The sequence below is a fragment of the Oreochromis niloticus genome, linkage group LG11, assembly GCF_001858045.2.
Source record: "Oreochromis niloticus isolate F11D_XX linkage group LG11, O_niloticus_UMD_NMBU, whole genome shotgun sequence".
Lineage (NCBI taxonomy): Eukaryota > Metazoa > Chordata > Actinopteri > Cichliformes > Cichlidae > Oreochromis > Oreochromis niloticus.
In genome coordinates, this window is record NC_031976.2 from 26233924 (window position 1) to 26256214 (window position 22291).

Genomic DNA, 22291 nt, shown 5'->3' on the forward strand with positions numbered 1-22291 from the left:
CCATCTTTGACTAAACAACATTTCCTTTATATTTTTTTATTGTCTGTTGCCTTTTCAAACAACGCATTTAGTGAGTTTTGGTTTATTTCTTAAGACTATTTTTCTATTGTTTTCACTTTTTTTGTATACTTTACTTTGAATAAAACACTTTAACAAATAAAAGGATCCAAAATATTATTTTCAGTGACTATCCTCACCAAAATGTCCTCACAGTATGAACACACATATTTCTCACAGTAATAATCATACTATAACCTTTTATCTGCAGGGTGTTATTGTTTTGCTATCACTGATGATCATTATTGATTAACACTGCAGACGCAGCACTGCTGCGGTTTTAACACTTTTAACAGCCTTCTTCATGCAACCTTTTGCTTAGATGCTGTTTTACTGCGGTCATATTTTATATGGTGATTATGTAAAACCTAAAACTGCAAAGCAAAATACAGCTGTAAAATAAATTTAGTGTAATAAGTGTTTTTTTCTTTTAACAAAAAAATATAAATTGTTTGTAAATTTGTTTTAATTGCTGAGCTCGAGTAACTTAATGTACCTGATAAAGTTTCTCTTTGTGAAAGCAGCATTTAATTGCTGTAACATTTTGAGGTCAACTTTACTTCTTTACCTACATTTGTTTTATCTTAACTTGATCTGCAAGGTAACCAGAAACTGTGCTTTCATGCAGTTCATGAATGGACCTCACCTCTGTACTGAGCAACAACAACAAAAAAAATGTTGTTACATAACATCTGTATCACACTCAAAGCCTCTCATTAAAATTATCGATCCATGTACTTTAAAACACCCAGAATCAGAATCAGAAAGGGTTTTATTGCCAAATGTTGAGCAGGTTTACAACATTAGGAAATTGCTGTGGTACTTAGTGCAAAACATACTGTCAAACAACGCTTAAATAACCATAAAAATAAAAGTTAAAAGTGCTAAGTAAATAGATATATATATAGATATATACATCTGCCCGGCTTTCAGAGAATTAGGTAAAAGTTCAGTTAAAGATTCGATTAGAAATCATTCCTTTGTTGGAAAAAGAGACTCATGGTTTCAGATTTTCCCTTGAGCAACATGTGGGTGAAGTTACAATTTAAGTAATTTGAGGAATTAGTTACTAAATCAAATGACAGCAAGGATGGAAAGTATAATTCTAAACAGTGCCCTTTAATGACCTTACCTATTTTAACAGTCAACTGAAAAGCACTTTGGACCAATCCATATTGTTTTAAAATGTGCTATATAAATAAAAGTGACCTCACTTATCCTGGACCTTTTTTTCTCTATACTTTTATTTCACAATAAACACAATCACTAGAGGCCATGTGATTAATTCTTTTGCCAGGTGTCCTGATGATAATTGATGAATAAACCACTGAAGACTCCTCTTCCACCTGCAGTAAAAAGCAATAAATTTCATTACCCAGACAAAGCAACACGCACACACTTCATTTCTGCATGAGAGTTTTAGGTTACACCTCAATGTCAGCACAGATACTTACCCTGCTATTCAAGCCACAGCAACAATTTTGAACAGGAAATGCTTTGGTGAGACAGAAGCAGAAGTATATTCAGAATCATGGGGGGAAATTTTTCATGCAAACCATTAAAACAAAACAATGAAATACACAGGAAGTGGAAGTAAGGCGCAGCTGCATAGCCTACCTGAATGTAATCTTGATTTGAAGCAAAAAATTATAAATGCCATTAAAATGACACATGATACTGATATACCACAAATAAGTGGGATCCAGTCTTCAGGCTCTTTTTCAAAACCTGTGGAACCAAAAACTAAATATTATTATTTCTTTGATTCAGGTGTAAAAGGTTCACAAACAGCATATGGCTAAACACCCACCTGTTGTTGTGCTAAATGCGTTTGTGCTAAATGTGGGACTCATAGTAACTGTAGTGTATCCATCAAACACTGAATCTATATTGCACTTTAGGGACCCGTGTGAATGTACATGCACAGATGTAGTTGAAGTTCTGTTTGGATTATTGGATTTCATGCCGCACGTCACAGCACAAGATGCAGATGAATCCTTACTGTCATATACTGTAAGTAAAGATCAAAAGGTTACATCAGGTTATCTTCTACTATGAAACAATGATGTTTGTGTGTTAGTTTCTCACCTGTAACTACACACAAATTGATAGTGACTAGCTTAATACTGTGTCCGACACAGTTACTCATCCAGCAGGTGTATTTCCCAGCATCTTCTCTTCTGACATTTCCAATATATATAGACTTGTTGAAAGTCAAATTCTCTGTTGTTGCTCTTAGTTCTGATTTCCCGAGAGCAGTCGTTGCTTCAAAACTCCATTTTATTCTATCAAGTTCACTTGAACATGTGTGCTGAAAACTGCTGCCGGCAACAGTGTAAACTGTCTTATTGACTTCTTTCCACGTCTCTGAAAAAAGAGAGGTAAAGGATTGTGAAGATAATCTTTGGGAAATTTAAAAATCACATAATCACAGGTAGATTCTGCCTTAGCAGAAAAAAATATGACAGCAGGACAAACCTTTCTTCACTATGATGTCAGTGGACTTCTGGCATGTTTCTTGGCAAGTTTCACACCAGTACACACCTTCATCATCCTCAGTAAAAGAACTGATGACCAAGGAACGATTGGATCCAATTCTCAATTTGGGATTGGACATTTGATGATATTGCACTCCATTCTTATCTTGGAAGAACAACTGAACCTGCTTACTACTTTGGTTCTTCTTGTAAAGCCATTTGAAAGAGTGTAAATGATGGCTGCAATCCTGATACGGTATCACAGCTCGACATCCCAGCGAAAAATTAAGTTGTGCTGCGACTGGCAAAATATCACATTGCTGATTTATATTAACAGTCACTTGAAAAAAAAAATATAAAACTTTCAAAAGTCAGCTCATGAATTGTATTTTAAATACATTGTATTTAATTAAGAAATTTGAATAATGAATTTGGTTAAGTAATGATTTGATTAGCTACTCACTGTTTCCTGAGAAAGTAGAGAAGTTCCAAACAAGTAAAAAAGTGAAAATGAAGCCTTTCTGTTTCATATTGGAGAAATTCCTGTCCCCGCAGAAATAAAACCCAACATGAAGCATCCTGGCTGTACCATTACTGCTCATAAAAAACACAGATCACAAACTCATCCTCTCAGCAAAAGGTTTTAGATTGAGCTTAACAGCTTAAATGAGCCTGAGACATCGGAAGTGGTCCAACAGTCAGTACAGAGGAAATTTAGCAAGGTTGTCACCCACACTGTTTTTCTGATGTGGTCTGGCATATGATTTACTTCTTACATTTAGTATGGGTGTTAAGACACAAAATGTGCATAGCAAACTAGTTTCTTTTTTATTATATAGATGCCAAATATGTGCTCACATTTTATGCTGAGATAATGTTTGTGGGGGTTGAACCAAAACTGTGATTGAGCTGTTTGTAAAGTTTATCGTACAGTTAAACTCACTGGAGTTTGGACTTCATGTGCAAACAAAGCACTTGTAACCAACCTATTGACTGCCAAGGGCAACAACTGACACAATTACACTTTTATTAATGAGATTAAATTCTAATGAATATCATACGCTCCAAAAGTGCTGGTCTGAGTACTTTAAAGTTTCTTAATTTGTCATAGAGCACCATACAGCATGACAGTCAGGGTTGGGCAATGAAGTATTATATGTACTATATTCAGTTTAAAAAAAAAACATGAATATAATCTGCACAGATTGTATTTAACGATATAAAGTCAGAGGCGTTGTCAAGGATTTCCTTGCTTGTTGGGTTTTTAAATCACAAAGTCAATTAAACAGACTTTGTTCATAATTCTTAAAATAAACTCAAAGTATTTAGTAACTATACGAAGAAACAAGTGTTTGACAGGCAAACAGAATAGCCAAAAGGAAAACCTATATTTTTGCGTGTGATGTTCACTTTACATGAGCACAAATTCTTTCGGTTAACAAACAAAGTCATTTTTGATAGAATTTATAAATGTTTTTCTTAACAACACATTTCTTCATAATCTACTTTTTAATTTCATACTCTAAATTTCCCATATTAGCATCTTCATCATCCCAGTTTTCATTTACTGCCGTAACGATGTTGCTGTTGACGTTGCTGCGCTCAAAACGCCGACATTTCCGTCAGGACATCAAGTCATCGTTTTATTGAGTGTCAGATTCCCCGCCTACCGGAGACACCACTGAAAACCTCGCTTTACCTCCGGCACTTAGAAAGGTGAGCTCAGATCACCTTTTGTGCTGTGTTGAGGAGGTTTTCCTGCAGGGGGAGGCGGAAGACACTTGCACCTGCGAGATGAAACTAACTAAAGCTTTCGCGGAGTTTCAGCTGGGCTGGCCTCACATGCATTACGTCTTTGCTGTGCTCTGTCTTTTTGTCGTGGTGTATAAATTAACAATTCTACTTGCGAAAAGAAGGGAAGCACTGCGAAACTTCCAAGCTTTTGGGGGGCCGCCGCCACACTGGCTGTTTGGACATGTTCTCGAGGTAACTGTCTCAACACACTCGAAGCAGCTGTAACATATGTAACCGTCCAGTAAAACTAACCACACCTTGTTGGAGAACACCGTCCTGCAAACAGAGACACATAGTTGACAAACAACCCGATTTACACGTGTAAAGTCTGCCTGCTGTGATGTCTTTCAGTTGTACTTTTTATCTTTCAGTTTAAACAAGATGGGACAGATATGGACAAAGTAGTGAAATGGGGACAGGAGTACTCATATGTTTTCCCAATCTGGTTTGGCCCCTTTCTCAGTATCATCAATATTCAGCATCCAGATTATGCAAAAACTATCCTGACATCATCAGGTGTGAGAAATGTTTTGCGTTGTTGCTGTGCTGATGCACATTTATAAAAGTGGAGTAAAGTTAAAAGTCCCTAACGCCGTTTTTATTTGTTTTGTTTCCTTGCAGAGCCAAAAGATGATTTTGCCTACCGGTTTATTGAGGGTTGGATTGGTAAGGCTCATTTGTCTCCCTCTTACAGCATTTCAAGTGCAGAGTTGTTTGCTTTGCTGCTTTCCTCACTCGTGCACATGTTCTTCAGGAAATGGGTTGTTGGTGTCAGAAGGTCAGAAGTGGTTCCGTCACAGAAGGCTCTTAACGCCAGGTTTCCATTATGATGTTTTGAAACCATACGTAAAATTGATGTCAGAGTCTGCTCAGACGATGCTGGTACGTTAAAGACAATTTAATTGCATAATTGATAAATAAAAAGTCAAAGTCATGATGTGTTGTACAACACGTGCCAGTAAATGTTAGAGAAGTAAAGCAGGAGCAGTGTCTGTATCCTGCAGAGAGATCACATCTGTTCTCTCATTGTTGGCAGGATAAGTGGGAAAGTTATGCAAGCACAAATGAGCCTTTTGAATTGTTTAAACACGTGAGCCTCATGACACTGGACAGCATTATGAAGTGTGCCTTCAGCTGCTACAGCAACTGTCAGACAGAGGGGTGAGCCCAGATGAATCTTGTTAAAGAGTCATTTACAGTGTCAGTTTTATGTTGAGTCTTTTGTTGTTGTAAATCTGCATTTAATGTTTGCCTCCTTTGTCATTTCAGTGGAACAAATGCATACATCAAAGCAGTGTATGACCTCAGTTTTCTAATTGACCTTCGGCTCAGAATGTTTCCGTACCACAGCGACCTCATTTTCCACCTTAGCCCACATGGATTCAGATATAGAAAAGCACGTCAGGTGGCTCTCAGTCATACAGGTAAGCTTTGCTTTACTGACTATTACTGTGAGCCTCACATTATAGTGTCAGATCAAAATTCTTATATTTTATATTCTTTTCTGAAGAGGAAGTTATAAGAAAGAGGAGAGAAGCACTAAGAGAAGAGAAGAAGCTTGGACAAATACAGGCAAAGAGATATTTGGACTTTCTGGACATCCTTCTCTTTGCAAGAGTATGTTATGTGTCATCAGTTTCAGCCTCTTACTTCAACACATTTCACATTGTAGGATTTGCTTAATGTATAGGCAAGTGACAAACTGGGGTTTTCCTGCATAAAGGTCATACAGAAAATAAGACAAGTGCCAACTTGAGATCATGTCACATATCTGAAGTATTGGCATAAAGCTGAAATGGCATATGCATGCAGCAAATAAACAAAGATGCATGCTGTTACCAAGCTGCATATTAATGTCCTCTGACACAAAGACGATGATCAGCCTTTTCACCATCGTGAGCAGCAACCTAAATACAAAATCTCTTTTGTGTAGAGACTGATCAACACTGTTTAGTGTTTTGTCCAGTTTTTTCTTCCAAAAACTTCTCTAAACTGCAGATTTTAAGGGCTGTCTCAGCTGCCATGTTTATTCTCTTAGCTTTCATGAGATGTAAAAAAAAAAAATAGGTTCATGCTGTGACTCACTCTTCATTTCAAGTTTAAAACACATTAAAACACATAAAATGATCCAATTTTTATTTATTTTTTATTTTTATGCATTTTAACTGAAAATCACAGAAATCGAAAAATCTTATTTATATCACTTAAATACATAATTGTGTAATAATTGTATAATATTAATATAATCAACCAATAATGGAAGAATAGAAAGAATCCTTCCTTTATGAGTATATCATAGCAAATTGTTGTCCTTGGCAGGAAAAATTAAAATCAATAATTAACTGCATGGCAGGTGTTTGCTTAAAAAAACAAACAAGTAGTGCTATATATGGCTTAAGAAGAACAGCAGACCTTGATACTTGGCTGCTGAATAAATTCCCAATTTTATAAAGGTATCTGTATAAGGATGAATGTTATCCAGCTAAAGCTGAGTTGAAGTCGGGTGATGCAGTAATATAATGAGCCTGAACAGTAAAAGTAACAAAGCACTTTTATTGAGAAGCCCAGTTAGAGTATAGTGCAGTCCATTCTGTCTTTTATCAACTGTAAATATCCTTTATTTCACCGCCAGGATGAGAACCAGCAGGGTCTGTCAGATGAAGATATGCGGGCAGAAGTGGACACCTTCATGTTTGAGGGCCATGACACCACAGCCTGTGGCCTGTCTTTCATCCTCTACTGTCTGGCCTGCAACCCAGAACATCAGAAGATTTGCAGGAAGGAGATAATGGAGGCCCTGCATGACAAGGAAACCATGGAGTGGTAGGCTTATGAAAGGACAACATTGCAGTAGGGAAACAAGTTGGTGCCATTCTGTGGTACCAAAACTTTATTAGGAGACATACAAACAAGATAACTTTCTTATTAGTTGACTTCACTAACACTGCATGTCTGTCTCATTTTAAGGGAGGATCTCAGTAAAATCCCATACACTACCATGTGCATAAAAGAAGCTCTCCGCCTTTACCCCCCTGTACCAGGAATTGCCAGAAAAACCACCAAAACTGTAACCTTTTGTGATGGGAGAACTGTGCCTGCAGGTCAGTGATTTTACTCTCTTGTTATTATCAAAGAGTAAACATTAAATGTCTTCACTTAACAATGTTTTTGGAAACATTTCATGCTACATGGTAAACACAAACTCTTAACCGACTTTGTTTTTCTTTACATACATTTTTGTACATTTCCATAAAGGACCTATATCAAATTAATACTTATTACTTTATTATTCTACAAGGGTACATTGATATTATTTGATTGTATTGTCACATACAGTATCTTTTCTATAAGCTAGTATAAATCTCTTAAACATGTGGTGTAATTGCTTTGTCAGTGCGGCATTTAAATGTTGGCACCAGATTATTATACATTATATGGGCATAAAGTACACCGCCGCCTAGACATTACACTCACTGGAACTGGTCAGCCACTGGAACCCACGAGCCACGAAGCTCCAGGCACACAGTTTTTGTGCTGATGTTGATGCCAGAGGAGGTTTGGAGCTCTGCAGTTACTGAGTCAGCAGAGTGTTGGAGATTTGTATGCATTTTGCAACCTCACTGTACAGAATGGTGCACGTCAGTTTAATGTTGGGTTGTGCTACAATAGTTATCCTCGGTCAGAAAGAGAGGCTGACATCCAGGGAGTAGATTGTAAGAGGTGGAGTTTATTTATACTCGGATTGATGGTACAAGGAGATATGGCATGGGGTAGGAGGATGGGGAGGGGTGATATGGTGTGGTCTCTGCAATCAAGAACAGGAAATACAGTAGAACATGAATAAAGATTAAAGGGTAATAAAGCTGGCCACAAATTCCTCCACAACAACTCTGCTAAGGCGGTGCATCATCTTGATACCGCTTCTTAAGAGCGATCACATTTATTAAAACACTACCCAAAATGGGCCACAAGATGGTACTCCAACACAAGAGATGAAATATTTATATTGAGGCAGTTGTTCAGCAGCCAGTCCTCTAGGTAGCCACTACGTAATACACCCATGTTACAGCATACAGCATCACATGAATTGGTAAAGGGAACAAATAAAGCTGGAACAAGGCCAGAAACTATGCAATAGCTGGGCCACCATAGATATCTATATATGGCACATATGCCAAAGGGAGCTAGAACCAATACGCACAGGGTAAAGCATCGTAAAAATGGAATGTTAACTCACGTTTATGTGACACACCATTTACAACAAACACAGGGTGGGCTATTTGCTTTTCTTCCCAGCAGCTCTCCCCTCCTCTCTCATCAGCCCAGGAACTAAGTCAGGCTATCTAGCTCAGGAGTCCCATGAATCCCATGACTGCAAAGAGGCTGCTGGGTAATGTAGTTCACGTTAACCCAGACTTTTCTACACTCACTCTGCTACTTTACATGGTCTGGCACTTCATGGCTGAGTTGCTGTAGTTCTTAAACACTTCCAATTTGCAATAATACCACTTACACTTCATCACGCTGCATGGCTAGCTGCTTGATTTTATGTATCTGTGCCAACTGGACTTAAAACTCCTGCATTTGGATTATGAGTTGTGTCACAATACATTTTTCCATATGGTGTATGTTTGTTTAGTTTGTAAGATAATGTTCAGCTACACACACCTTATAATCTTTTAATAATAATAAGCCAAGTACACATTTCTTTCAAAATTGTAGGTTCTGTTGTTGGAATAGGTGTATTTGGAATTCACAGGAATGCATCTGTCTGGGAAAACCCTAATGTAAGTAAAGACAATTTTATTCCCAGCACAACTTACCACATAGAAGACATCATCAATGGAATCTATGACAAAATAAAATTGTGAAGTTTGTCAGCACTCTGCTCATAAGGCTGCATACAATATATCAAATAACTGAAGAAGCAATCATGAAACTGGTCCATTAAATTAATTACTAATGCTGTATTTCTGTATTAGGACAGATTCAAGCTGGTTTAATGACTATATTATGTGTGTCAGAATGCAGTTTTCTCTGCACAAGTGATAAGGGCGATAAGGTTCAGAAAGTAAGTAATACACATAACACTGCTCTCTTTCTTTGTCCTGTATTACATTAGGTCTTTGACCCTCTGCGTTTCCTACCAGAGAACATTGCCAAGAGATCTCCTCATGCGTTTGTGCCCTTCTCAGCTGGGCCAAGGTTTGTCCTCACCTGAAACTATATTACTGTATAGAGACCACTTGCAGTAGTCTCAAGTATGTGAATGTGTAACTTAGCACTAACCCCATTTCCATCAGCAAACTGGTTTTATGATGGGCTAGAGCAGTGGTTCCCAAACTTTTGTTGCTAGCCCCCCCATTGTTTTACCCAAATATCTTTGGGCAAGATACTAACCCCAGGTTGCTCCCCGATGCATCCATCCGAGTGTGAATGTGTATGTTACTTAGATAGCACGAAAAACTTAGAAAAGTGCTTGTTTGTGATTGGGTGAATGAACGAGTTGTATGAAGTGCCTTGGGTGCTCAGATAGAGTAGAAAAGCGCTATATAAGAACCAGTCTATTTACCATTTACCATGTTCTGGTCTTTGGCTTGGAAGGAAGTTGGTTTGGAACCATATTTGGCAATGCTTCATCCTCTGCTTTGCGTTTGTGTGGGAGCCCTGTCAAAAACCTGTCCATTATGCTAGCAGTGTCCAAGCATTCTTTGTTTTTTGTTTTTATTCATACTGTGCCCGGCCCCTTTGGGAACCACTGGGCTAGAGCAAGTAGGGGAAAGGGTGAACTCACTGTAATCTAAGATTGATCTCATTTAAAATACAAGTACCTTTGGCCCTGAATGTTAAAAAATAACATACTATACTCATCCCTCCTGTCCTTTTTCTGCATGTCCTAATCTCAGAAGAATCAAATTATTTTCATTGTTTTTCAGGTCTTTCTGTATTTCTTACATTTTATATATTTTGCAGAAACTGCATTGGTCAGAACTTTGCTATGAATGAGATGAAAGTGGTGACAGCTCTGACACTGAAGCGATACCAGCTCATAGCGGAGCCCACTATGAAACCCAAGATCATCCCCCGACTGGTTCTCCGCTCACTCAATGGCATCCACATCAAGATCAAACCTTTAGACACAGAGAGCTAAAGTGCACTAACTGCAAGAACTGCTCAAAATTACTGTATTTGGAACGTAAAAAATTTATGTTGATTCTACCTTCTACCATAACTGAGCTTTTACATATAATTTAATGAACTCTGTCGTGCAGTTTATGTTTTGGGAGAAATTAATTGTTGAAAAAAATCTGCTTTTTACACAAAAACACTAAAGGAGAAGCTTGTGCAAAAAGTACTAGAATTTGTTGTACATAACAGATTTGTAGTAAATGGCATTGCACTTACATCTTTACCTCTGACTGATATCTTTGAGTCCACTTGTCCTTTAAGAGGGGAAGGTTACCAAAAATCAATACAAGGTTGTTCTGCGGGGTCATATTAATCCAGTGATGAGACATTTCTATCCTCTTGGGGGCAGGGCTGCCACTCACAGGGCACGAGGGGCCACTGAATAGTTCGACTAAAAAAATGATCTTAGGTAGATGGTGCGGCCTTTGTTGTCAGCATATCCCTGACACCATCTACTACAGAGCTTTTATTGTGTTCACAATTGTGTTACTGCATTTTTACAGTGCGGACAACCAAGATGACATAATTAGATAGCAAATGCAATTAAACAACATGTTTAAAGAACATCAGTTAACACTGGAGCCTTGTTCAAGCCCCCCCTCCATGACCTCGTCGACATCCAACCTGGAAAAAATACACAAAACAACATTCAGTTGCCTCGACGTGTAAACAAACCTAGAGAAGGGACACAAAAAAGGACAGCCTAAATACAGAGGAGAGAGGGAGGTAAGAGAAGCTGGAGGACAAAGCTCCAGATCCGAACATCAGTAACTGACAGGCAAGGGGGAGAGAGAGGTCCCAGGATGGTTGATGATCCAGAACATAGAGACCTGAGAGGAAGAGAAGAGGGAGCATCAAAGCAGTCGAACAAACACAAAGGTTATTCCACAGCAGTTTTTAGCTGCCAAGAATTAATGTACACTGGTCTCTGTGCTGCATATGCTGTCAAAAACACGCTGATATCCAGCATTTGCAGCTTTAGTGAGCGCAGTTTCATCGGAGTGACAGGTCTTGGAAGCAGACTGGGAAAAAAAAAAGGTTGAAAATGATTATTGTTCCCCGTGAGGGCTCATACACTACCAGTCAAAATTTGGACACACATTGTCATTTCATGTTTTTATTTATTTTCATGTGTTTTTTGGATTCTCACTGAAGGCATCAAAACTATGAATGAACACAAGGAATTATGTAGTAAACAAAAAAGTGTGAAATAACTCAAAATATGTTTTATATTTTAGATTCCATAAAATAGTCACCGTTCGCTTTGATTACTCATTTCCAGACTCTTGGCATTCTCTCACTGAGCTTCATCAGGTCGTCACCTGAAATGGTTTTCCAACAGTTTTAAAGGAGTTCGCAGAGATGCGGAGCACTTGTTGACCTTTTGCCTTCAATTTGCAGTCCACCTCATCCCAAAACATCTCCATTTGGTTTAGGTCAGGTGACTGTAGAGCCGCAGCACTCCATCTTTTTGGTCAAATAGCCCTTACACAGCCTGGAGGTGTGTTTGGGGTCATTGTGCTGTTGAAAAATAAATGACGGTCCAACTAAACTCAAACCGGATGGGATGTATGTCGCTGCAGGATGCTGTGTTAGCCATGCTGGTTCAGTGTACTTTCAGTTTTGAATAAATTCCCAACAGTGTCCAGTGACCAGCAAAGCACCCCAACACTATCACACCTCCTCATCCATGCTTCATGGTGGGAACCATGCATGTAGAGACCATCCGTTCACTTTTTCTGTGTCGCACAAAGACACGGCGGGTGGAACCAAAAGTCCAAGACATTTGTTTGGCCCAAACAAATGTCTTCTGCTTGTTGCTTTTCCTTAGTTGTGGTTTCTTAGCAGCTATTTGACCATAAAGGCCTGATTTGCACAGTCTCCTCTTCTGCACAACACAACTGATGGCAAGGCAAGGCAAGTTTATTTATATAGCACAATTCAACAACAAGGTGATTCAAAGTGCTTTACAGAGACACTAAAAAACAAAAACAAATAAAAAGCATGATTTAAAATTGAAAAAAAAAAGGAAGGAACAGTAGATAAAATCAGTACTTAAAATGTAAGTTTTGAAATTTAAGCTTAAAAGTGTGGATTTGGTGTTTTATTCAAATGCAGCTGAGAACAGGTGAGATTTAAATATACTGAGTGTTTCAACTGATCTGAGGCTTTCTGGGAGTTTGTTCCAGATATATGGAGCATAAAAGCTGAATGCAGCTTCTCCGTGTCTGGTTCTGACTCTGGGAACTGATAAAAAAACGGATCCAGATGACCTGAGGGATCTGGAAGGTTCATACTGGGTCAGGAGGTCACTGATGTATTTTGGTCCTAAACCATTCAGAGCTTTATAGACCAGCATCAGAACTTTAAAGTCTATCCTCTGACGGACAGGCAGCCAGTGTAAAGACTTCAGAGCTGGACTGATGTGGTCCACTCTTTTGGTCTTAGTGAGGACTCGAGCAGCAGAGTTCTGAATGAGCTGTAGTTGTCTGATTGATTTTTTAGGTAGACCTGTAAAGATGGTGTTACAGTAATCAAGCCTACTAAAGATGAATGCATGGACTAGTTTTTCCAGGTCCTGTTGAGACATCAGATCTTTTATTCTTGATATATTCTTGAGGTGATAGTAAGCTGATTTTGTTATTGTCTTAATGTGTTTTTCTAAGTTTAGGTCTGCATCCATCACTACACCCAAATTTCTCGCCTGGTTTGTGGTTTTTAGGTGTATAGATTGAAGTTCTCTGGTGACCTGTAATCGTTTTTCTTTGGCACCAAAGACTATTACTTCAGTTTTGTTTTTGTTTAGCTGGAGAAAACTGTGGCACAACCAGTCATTAATTTCCTCAATGCATTTACCAAGAGCCTGTACAGGGCCTGGTGACATTGTGATATATATTTGTGTGTCATCTGCATAGCTATGATAGTTTATTTTGTTGTTCTTTATAATCTGTGCCAGTGGGAGCATGTAAATGTTAAACAGAAGGGGTCCCAAGATGGAACCTTGGGGAACTCCACATGTGATACTTGTCTGCTCAGATATGAAGTTACCTATTGATACAAAGTATGTCCTGTTTTCTAAGTATGTTTTGAACCAGTTTAGTACAGTTCCTGAAAGACCTGCCCAGTTCTCCAGTCGTTTGAGTAATATGTTGTGGTCAACTGTATCAAATGCTGTACTGAGATCCAGTAAAACTAAGACTGACATTTTTCCACTGTCTGTATTCAGACATATGTCATTAAACACTTTGGTCAGAGCGGTTTCAGTGCTGTGGTTCTGTCTAAAACCTGACTGGAAGGCATCATAGCAGTTATTCTGTTTTAAGAAGTAATTGAGCTGTTGAGAAACTGCTTTTTCAATGATCTTACTTAAAAATGAGAGATTTGAGATCGGCTTGTAGTTGTTCATTTGTGTCTTGTCAAGATTGTCCTTTTTCAGTATAGGTATAATTACAGCAGTTTTTAGTGGTTCTGGAAACACACCTGACATTAAAGAAAAGTTGACTGATGGTCCCAACCCCATTGAGAAGACAAGAAATTCCATAATTGAACCATGACCAACCACACCTTTAAAGTGAAAACCATGTCAGGTAACTACATCATGAAGGTCACTGAGAGAAGACCAAGGGTTTGCAGCACTGTCAACAAAGCAAAGGGAGCCTACTCTAAAATATAAAACATATTTAGAGTTATTTATCAACTTTTTCTTTCCTACATAATTCCATATATCTTGCTTCATATATTTGATGTCTTCAGTATGTATCTACAATATAGAAAGTAGTAAAAATAAAGAAAAACCATAAAATGAGAAGGTGTGTCCAAACTTTTGCCTGGTGGTGTACATTACCAACACATTCAGAAAGACATGACTGGTCGGTAATCAGTAACCAACAACCAAGACTGCTTAATTCAAAGATACTGCAAACCACAACAGTTTCAACGTTAGGAGGGAGTAGTTTCACATTTCATCAGTTACTGAATGCAGGTCAGAAAACTGTAAATTAATAACTAAATGGGAGCTTCAGGAGATCTTTAAAAGCTTAAGTTGCCACGGCCATCTGATAAGTTTTTAAGCAAACACCTATAAGACAACATTTGAAGTGAAGCAGTCTCAGAATTTGTTAAAGTCTATCTGCAACAGGATTCTTAACAGATCCTGCAGAACCTGGAGACAAAGCAATTTTATATAAACTTTTATGTCAAAAGGGTGAGAAACTGAGCAATGGCTTCCCTTAAGTGTCAAAAACACACGATAAAACCAGAGAATTATGCTGTTCCAGCAACGAGCGGAGCACACTTATCATTCAGTTCAAGTGAAAAGTTTCTGTTTTTATTTACACCTTTTGTGCACCGGTCTCCTGCAGGCCTGTTAGACAGGAAGTGTACGTGTTTCTGCAAACCAGAAACCCGGTTCACCATCTCGCTTTAGGTAGGCAGAGATGCAAGTGAATATGGGGGGCGAGACTTTAGTTTCACTGCATATCTCTGTCGTTAGACAGGCCAGATGCTGGAGCAATTTCACAACAAGAGTCGCAGAAGTGTCACAAAGACACGCTATAATCCCCTTCTGCAATATGCAGGTTCAAGCACAACTGGGTGAAAGTATCAAGAAGGGCCAGAAAGGCTCATGAGTCAAAAGTACTCTTTTATTTACAGTCATATTACAAAATCCACACACCCACAAGGACAAAAAGTCACCAGTACAGGTAGTATAAAAATACAATGATGTCCTCTTTCTTTTGATCTCAGCTACAAACCTTTGCAACAAATCACTAACCCTCTCCTCTCAATTACTACTACGTCTGTTCTGTCCACATTTGAAAGAGAAAAATCCAAACCACTATACTATATAAGATGTAACACAATTTAATGGTCCACCTAAACTTGGCCACAGTCTTTATTAACCAGTTACAGCCAGCTGATTACATGTTTGACACAGAGACCTTATAACCGTTACTGGATTTGTTCAAAACAGTAGTATGTTGTATAAACTGCACTGTACTGTTTCATGTGAGAGATGCTAACATGCTATGTGACATTTAGAATACTCTAATTCCAAATTCTCTTTTTATTAACCTTTTATTTTGCCTTTTAAGCTGGTATTTATTCTTGTGCTAGTGTATACTCAGCTGTATTCTGTTATTGCTTAGCAAAAGTTCACTTAAATGCCAAGCAGAACAAAACTGTGAGAGTACACCTGTGGTGGAAAAGTGGGCAACAAACCATTTAAAAACTGACATCCTTGAAAAAGTCAATGAACAAATATGATCAGAATACTGTGAAATTTTAGAAGCTTGAAGCACCACTTTCATGTGATACCACATATGGATAGCACAATATGGCAAACGATGCAAGTGTGTTTCCAAGATGCTGACCTTTGTGTACAAGCCACCACCTAGTGGCTTGTTGGAATAAATGCAAGACAATTTGGTTCATATGATGCTGGTCTAATGTATGGAATGAAAAGCTTGCAGTGAGTAATACACTTGTATTATATGTTTTCATGATAAAAATGTCGTGTAAATGTATTTTAATCCTCTTTGCGATCAGTATGCTTTTACTTATCAGCTACCAGTTTAACAGATGTAGACATATCTTGTGACAGACCAAAACAGAACTTGTGTGATGACATCGAGAACACAACAAAGTAAAAGAACAAACAAAAACAAAATCGAAAACAAAAAAATGGAAGTGAATGGCTCCACCAATTATTCACCCGTGTAGTCTCACTGCAAACCTCACTGCAATCTGAATGGTGCAATTTACCCATTTCTTGGTATGTAAAATACCATAAAACAAGGAACCAGTCAATGGCAGTCTATATGCTTTTACTGACTGTGAAGCACTATGGTCAACTTTGTTGTTTTTAATATGTGCTATATAAATACATTTTGATTTGATTTGATTTTTGATAAACAATAGTAAAACAACCACAAGGCTACAACAAGACAGCAGCAGTGTGTAGGCCTGTAACAAAAGAGGGAAAACAGTCATCCAGGGTCCCCCCTACTAAACATCAAATTGTAGATAACCCATGAGGATCCCACTTACCACCCTTTAGCAGTTCCACAAATTCAGCAATTGACAGGGGAAATGAGTCCAGTCTGTAATACTTAACAGCCTGTGAGCTTTGCCACCTTGAACAGAAATGAGTGCAAGTTGCCAGAGCTCAAGAGTAGACCACAGATGTTCCTCATAACCGACCTCTGATTAACAGCAAAGGGAGGAGTGAATCTTCATGCTGCGTTCACAGACACCATGTATGAACCAACATCCTACTACAATCTACCCCTGGGGTTTTAATCGTCGTCCTGACGATTGACACTCACTGCCGAGGTCTAAACAGGGTAGATGTATTAGGCACAGGTGCCTGGGAGTTCACAGCCCCTATTGTTCTACTTCCTACTGCCTGGGGCAGATGATGCCGTTCCAGCATTAGCACGAGTAATCCTATGTAAAGGAGCAATATTATTTTGAACACCAGCCGTAACTGGCAGCTGATCGGTGCAGACCTGCACCACAGAGGATGTTGAGGGTTTTGGCTCACTTGGTATGCAGGGGGTAGGGGTCTCCTGTCTTTGTTGGCAATTGCTTGGGGCCGGAGTAGGTTCAGAAACCAATAAAAACCACTCACCACCTTGAGTGAGGTTCTTCTACAGGGACAGTTTCTAATAGTTGGATTGGAGCACTGGGAGCACAAGTAGTCACATATTCCACCTTATTCTTTAGTAGTGAACGGTGGACATGTTTCACGTGACCAAGGTTATCCGACAGAGTAACAGTGTAAACTGATCCATTTTGGTCAGGGGCCTTTGGCACTTTATACACCACTGAACTCCAAACATCCTAAATTTTATGACGGCCTCTAAGCCCAACCTCCTTAAGGTAAACCAACTGACCTTCTTGCAGGAGAGCATCCCTCACATGCTGGTTGTGATGTGTCTTACGCCAATTAGCTGCAGCCTCCAAGCGTTTATTAGCGTGTTCAAAAGCATGACGTAACCGAGTCTGATGCTCTGCAATCCAATCATGGGTGCTACCAGCCACAACCTCCTGAATCCTACCCAACAAAAAGTCAACAGGTAGCTGGGGATCTCAGCCAAACATCAGAGCAAATGGTGACTCACCAGTAGACTGATGTACTGTGGTGTTATATACATATGCATAAAGTAAAGAGTCCAAGGTAGCCAGGACAGTCTTTTTGATCCTTTCTAAATACTTCATCACGGTTTGTGTGAGTCCAAAGGGATGATAGTCGTTTAAATCCACTACCAGTATGTTTCTTGTAGAGGGGCACACTGGTAGTGGACTCAAAGCATAGGCAGATTGTATATGTCTATGAATACACCATCCAGCTCTGATGAGTAGACCCTGAGTGCATGCCTGGGGATATTATTTGGGCCAGCTGCCTTATTTGGGTTTGTTTTCCTTGGAGCTGTGTACACTGCCACCAATGACAGATCGTGATGTAGTGGTTTGTCCTGCGTGTCATGTCCTGTCTGTCTCTGTTGGTTGGTGTTGTGGTACTTAAATTGTTTTCAATTTAGGCTATTCGGAGATGACTGCTATTAATACTGCCATTGTTATTTTAATTTAGGATATTCCACCCTTGATTTTGATGTTATTTTAGTTTTCAGGGTGTATTTTCTGATTTCAGTTTGGTTTTTAATTGTTAAATGTTAAGTTTGTATTTATTAGTTTCTGTGTTGGTGTTTTTGTTTTTATGATGTGGGTGGTATTAGTGACATAGGTCAAATATAAGTAAAACAGTACAGTACAACACATTTGACTCACAGTCATTTTCACCACAGCCTCCTCTTTGTGTTTCCATCTTTGACTAAACACCAAAACTTAAAACATTTCCTATTTTCTTTATTGGCTGTTGCTTTTTTAAACAACACATTTAGTGAGTTTTGCTTTATTTCTTAAGACTATTTTTCTGTTGTTTTCACTTTTTTGTATACTTTACTTTGAATAAAACACTTTAACAAATAAAAGGATCCAAAATATTATTTTCAGTGACTATCCTCACCAAAATGTCCTCACAGTATGAACAAACATATTGCTCACAGTAATAATCATACTATAACCTTTTATCTGCAGGGTGTTATTGTTTTGCTATCACTGATGCTCATTATTGATTAACACTGCAGACGCAGCACTGCTGCGGTTTTAACACTTTTAACAGCCTTCTTCATGCAACCTTTTGCTTAGATGCTGTTTTACTGGGGTCATATTTTATATGGTGATTATATAAAACCTAAAACTGCAAAGCAAAATACAGCTGTAAAATAAATTTAGTGTAAAAAGTATTTTTTCTTTTAACAAAAAAATATAAATTGTTTGTAAATTTGTTTTACTTGATGAGCTCGAGAAAATTAATGTACCTGATAACGTTCCTCTTTAATTTTGAGATCAACTTTACTTCTTTACCCACATTTGTTTTATCTTAACTTGATCTGCAAGGTAACCAGAAACTGTGCTTTCATGCAGTTCATGAATGGACCTCACCTCTGTACTGAGCAACAACAACAAAAAAAATGTTGTTACATAACATCTGTATCACACTCAAAGCTTCTCATTAAAATTATCGATCCATGTACTTTAAAACACCTGCCCTGCTTTCAGAGAATTAGGTAAAAGTTCAGTTAAAGATTCGATTAGAAATCATTCCTTTGTTGTAAAAAGAGACTCATGGTTTCAGATTTTCCCTTGAGCAACATGTGGGTGAAGTTACAATTTAAGTAATTTGAGGAATTAGTTACTAAATCAAATGACAGCAAGGATGGAAAGTATAATTCTAAACAGTGCCCTTTAATGACCTTACCTATTTTAACAGTCAACTGAAAAGCACTTTGGACCAATCCATATTGTTTTAAAATGTGCTATATAAATAAAAGTGACCGCACTTATCCTGGACCTTTTTTTCTCTATACTTTTATTTCACAATAAACACAATCACTAGAGGCCATGTGATTAATTCTTTTGCCAGGTGTCCTGATGATAATTGATGAATAAACCACTGAAGACTCCTCTTCCACCTGCAGTAAAAAGCAATAAATTTCATTACCCAGACAAAGCAACACGCACACACTTCATTTCTGCATGAGTTTTAGGTTACACCTCAATGTCAGCACAGATACTTACCCTGCTATTCAAGCCACAGCAACAATTTTGAACAGGAAATGCTTTGGTGAGACAGAAGCAGAAGCATATTCAGAATCACGGGAGGAATTTTTCATGCAAACCATTAAAACAAAACAATGAAATACACAAGAAGTGGAAGTAAGGCACAGCTGCATAGCCTACCTGAATGTAATCTTGATTTGAAGCAAAAAATGATAAGTGCCATTAAAATAACACATGATACTGATATACCACAAATAAGTGGGATCCAGTCTTCAGGCTCTTTTTCAAAACCTGTGAAACCAAAAACTAAATATTATTATTTCTTTGATTCAGGTGTAAAAGGTTCACAAACAGCATATGGCTAAACACCCACCTGTTGTTGTGCTAAATGCGTTTGTGCTAAATGTGGGACTCATAGTAACTGTAGTGTATCCATCAAACACTGAATCTATATTGCACTTTAGGGACCCGTGTGAATGTACATGCACAGATGTAGTTGAAGTTCTGTTTGGATTATTGGATTTCATGCCGCACGTCACAGCACAAGATGCAGATGAATCCTTACTGTCATATACTGTAAGTAAAGATCAAAAGGTTACATCAGGTTATCTTCTACTATGAAACAATGATGTTTGTGTGTTAGTTTCTCACCTGTGACTACACACAAATTGATAGTGACTAGCTTAATACTGTGTCCGACACAGTTACTCATCCAGCAGGTGTATTTCCCAGCATCTTCTCTTCTGACATTTCCAATATATATAGACTTGTTGAACCTCAAATTGTCTGTTGTTGCTCTTAGTTCTGAAAAGTCTCCACATCTCTGAAAAAAGAGAGGTAAAGGACTTTAGCAAATTTAAAAATCACATAATCACAGGTAGATTCTGCCTTAGCAGAGAAAAATATGACAGCAGGACAAACCTTTCTTCACTATGATGTCAGTGGACTTTTGGCATGTTTCTTGGCAAGTTTCACACCAGTACACACCTTCATCATCCTCAGTAAAAGAACTGATGACCAAGGAACGATTGGATCCAATTTTCAATTTGGGATTGGACATTTGATGATATTGCACTCCACTCTTATCTTGGAAGAACAACTGAACCTGCTTACTACTTTGGTCCTTCTTGTAAAGCCATTTGAAAGAGTCTAAATGATGGCTGCAATCCTGATACGGTATCACAGCTCGACATCCCAGCGAAAAATTAAGTTGTGCTGCGACTGGCAAAATATCACATTGCTGATAACAGTCACTTGAAAAAAATATAAAACATTCAACAGTCAGTTCATCAATTGTATTTTAAATATATTCTATTTGATTAAGAAATTTGAATAATGAATTTAGTTAAGTAATGATTTGATTCGCTACTCACTGTTTCCTGAGAAAATAGAGAAGTTCCAAACAAGTAAAAAAGTGAAAATGAAGCCTTTCTGTTTCATATTGGAGAAATTCCTGTCCCCGCAGAAATAAAACCCAACATGAAGCATCCTGGCTGTACCATTACTGCTCATAAAAAACACAGATCACAAACTCATCCTCTCAGCAAAAGGTTTTAGATTGATCTTAACAGCTTAAATGAGCCTGAGACATCGGAAGTGGTCCAACAGTCAGTACAGAGGAAATTTAGCAAGGTTGTCACCCACACTGTTTTTCTGATGTGGTCTGGCATATGATTTACTTCTTACATTTAGTATGGGTGTTAAGACACAAAATGTGCATAGCAAACTAGTTTCTTTTTTATTATATAGATGCCAAATATGTGCTCTCATTTTATGGTGAGATAATGTTTGTGGGGGTTGAACCAAAACTGTGATTGAGCTGTTTGTAAAGTTTATCGTACGGTTAAACTCACTGGAGTTTGGACTTCATGTGCAAACAAAGCACTTGTAACCAACCTATTGACTGCCAAGGGCAACAACTGACACAATTACACTTTTATTAATGAGATTAAATTCTAATGAATATCATAAACGCTCCAAAAGTGCTGGGCTGAATACTTTAAAGTTTCTTAATTTGTCACAGAGCACCATGCAGCATGACAATCAGGGTTGGGCAATTAAGTATGACATGTACTGTGGATTATTGATTCAAATTACAAAAAATTACATTAATATAATCTGTGCAGATTCTATTTAAAATGTAAAGTTAGATGCGTTATCAAGGATTTCCTCGCTTGTTAGGTTTTTTAATCACAAAGTCAATTAAATGGATTTGAGTGTGTTCATAATTCTTAAAATAACCTCAAAGCATTTAGTAACTACATGGAGAAACAAGTGTTTGACAGGCAAACAGAAAACCAAAAGGAAAACCTACATTTTTGCGTGTGATGTTCACTTTACATAAGCAGAAATTCTTTCGGTTAACAAACAAAGTTATTTTTGATAGAATTTATAAATATTTTTCTTAACCGCACATTTCTTCATAATCTACTTTTTAATTTCATACTCTAAATTTCCCATATTAGCATCTTCATCATCCCAATTCTCATTTACCGCGTTAACGATGTTGCTGTTGACGTTGCTGCGCTCAAAACGCCGACATTTCCGTCAGGACATCAAGTCATCGTTTTATTGAGTGTCAGATTCCCCGCCTACCGGAGACACCACTGAAAACCTCGCTTTACCTCCGGCACTTAGAAAGGTGAGCT

At 38.1% G+C, this 22291-nt stretch overlaps 2 protein-coding genes and 1 long non-coding RNA gene across 15 annotated transcripts; 1 reads left to right on the forward strand and 2 right to left on the reverse strand.

Moving 5' to 3' along the window:
* Nucleotides 1–811: 811 nt before the first annotated feature.
* Nucleotides 812–22268, reverse strand: LOC109204220 (uncharacterized). 12 transcript variants are annotated; one of them, XM_025911178.1, is made up of 8 exons: nt 22137–22268; nt 21017–21096; nt 2536–2874; nt 2146–2424; nt 1868–2068; nt 1675–1785; nt 1512–1552; nt 812–1403 (listed from the first exon to the last, which is right to left on the reverse strand). In XM_025911178.1, exons 2-8 carry the CDS (start codon nt 21081–21083, stop codon nt 1293–1295), a joined length of 1149 nt encoding a protein of 382 aa, XP_025766963.1. In that variant the 5' UTR covers nt 21084–21096; nt 22137–22268; the 3' UTR covers nt 812–1292. The 12 variants fall into 12 exon arrangements, 8 of the variants coding, with proteins under 8 accessions (XP_025766963.1, XP_025766964.1, XP_019220323.1 ...); XM_025911179.1 differs by lacking the exon at nt 2536–2874 and adding an exon at nt 20565–20864; XR_003222072.1 differs by lacking the exons at nt 1512–1552; nt 1675–1785; nt 1868–2068; ... (1 more) ...; nt 2536–2874; nt 21017–21096 and adding exons at nt 19128–19555; nt 19662–19702; nt 19824–19934; nt 20017–20217; nt 20295–20466 and having other exon boundaries at nt 812–975; nt 22137–22261.
* On the forward strand, nt 4165–10734 carry LOC100694213 (cytochrome P450 4B1). 2 transcript variants are annotated; one of them, XM_019364775.2, is made up of 12 exons: nt 4167–4520; nt 4700–4844; nt 4950–4994; nt 5083–5210; nt 5365–5489; nt 5598–5752; nt 5839–5945; nt 6961–7151; nt 7296–7429; nt 9051–9115; nt 9451–9533; nt 10302–10734. In XM_019364775.2, exons 1-12 carry the CDS (start codon nt 4329–4331, stop codon nt 10477–10479), a joined length of 1548 nt encoding a protein of 515 aa, XP_019220320.1. In that variant the 5' UTR covers nt 4167–4328; the 3' UTR covers nt 10480–10734. The 2 variants fall into 2 exon arrangements, with proteins under 2 accessions (XP_019220321.1, XP_019220320.1); XM_019364776.2 differs by lacking the exons at nt 9051–9115; nt 9451–9533; nt 10302–10734 and adding an exon at nt 8628–9003 and having other exon boundaries at nt 4165–4520.
* Nucleotides 7633–8669, reverse strand: LOC112848127 (uncharacterized). Its single transcript, XR_003222074.1, has 2 exons — nt 8566–8669; nt 7633–8133 (listed from the first exon to the last, which is right to left on the reverse strand). It is a non-coding gene; the product is annotated as an uncharacterized LOC112848127 (long non-coding RNA).
* Nucleotides 22269–22291: the final 23 nt, after the last annotated feature.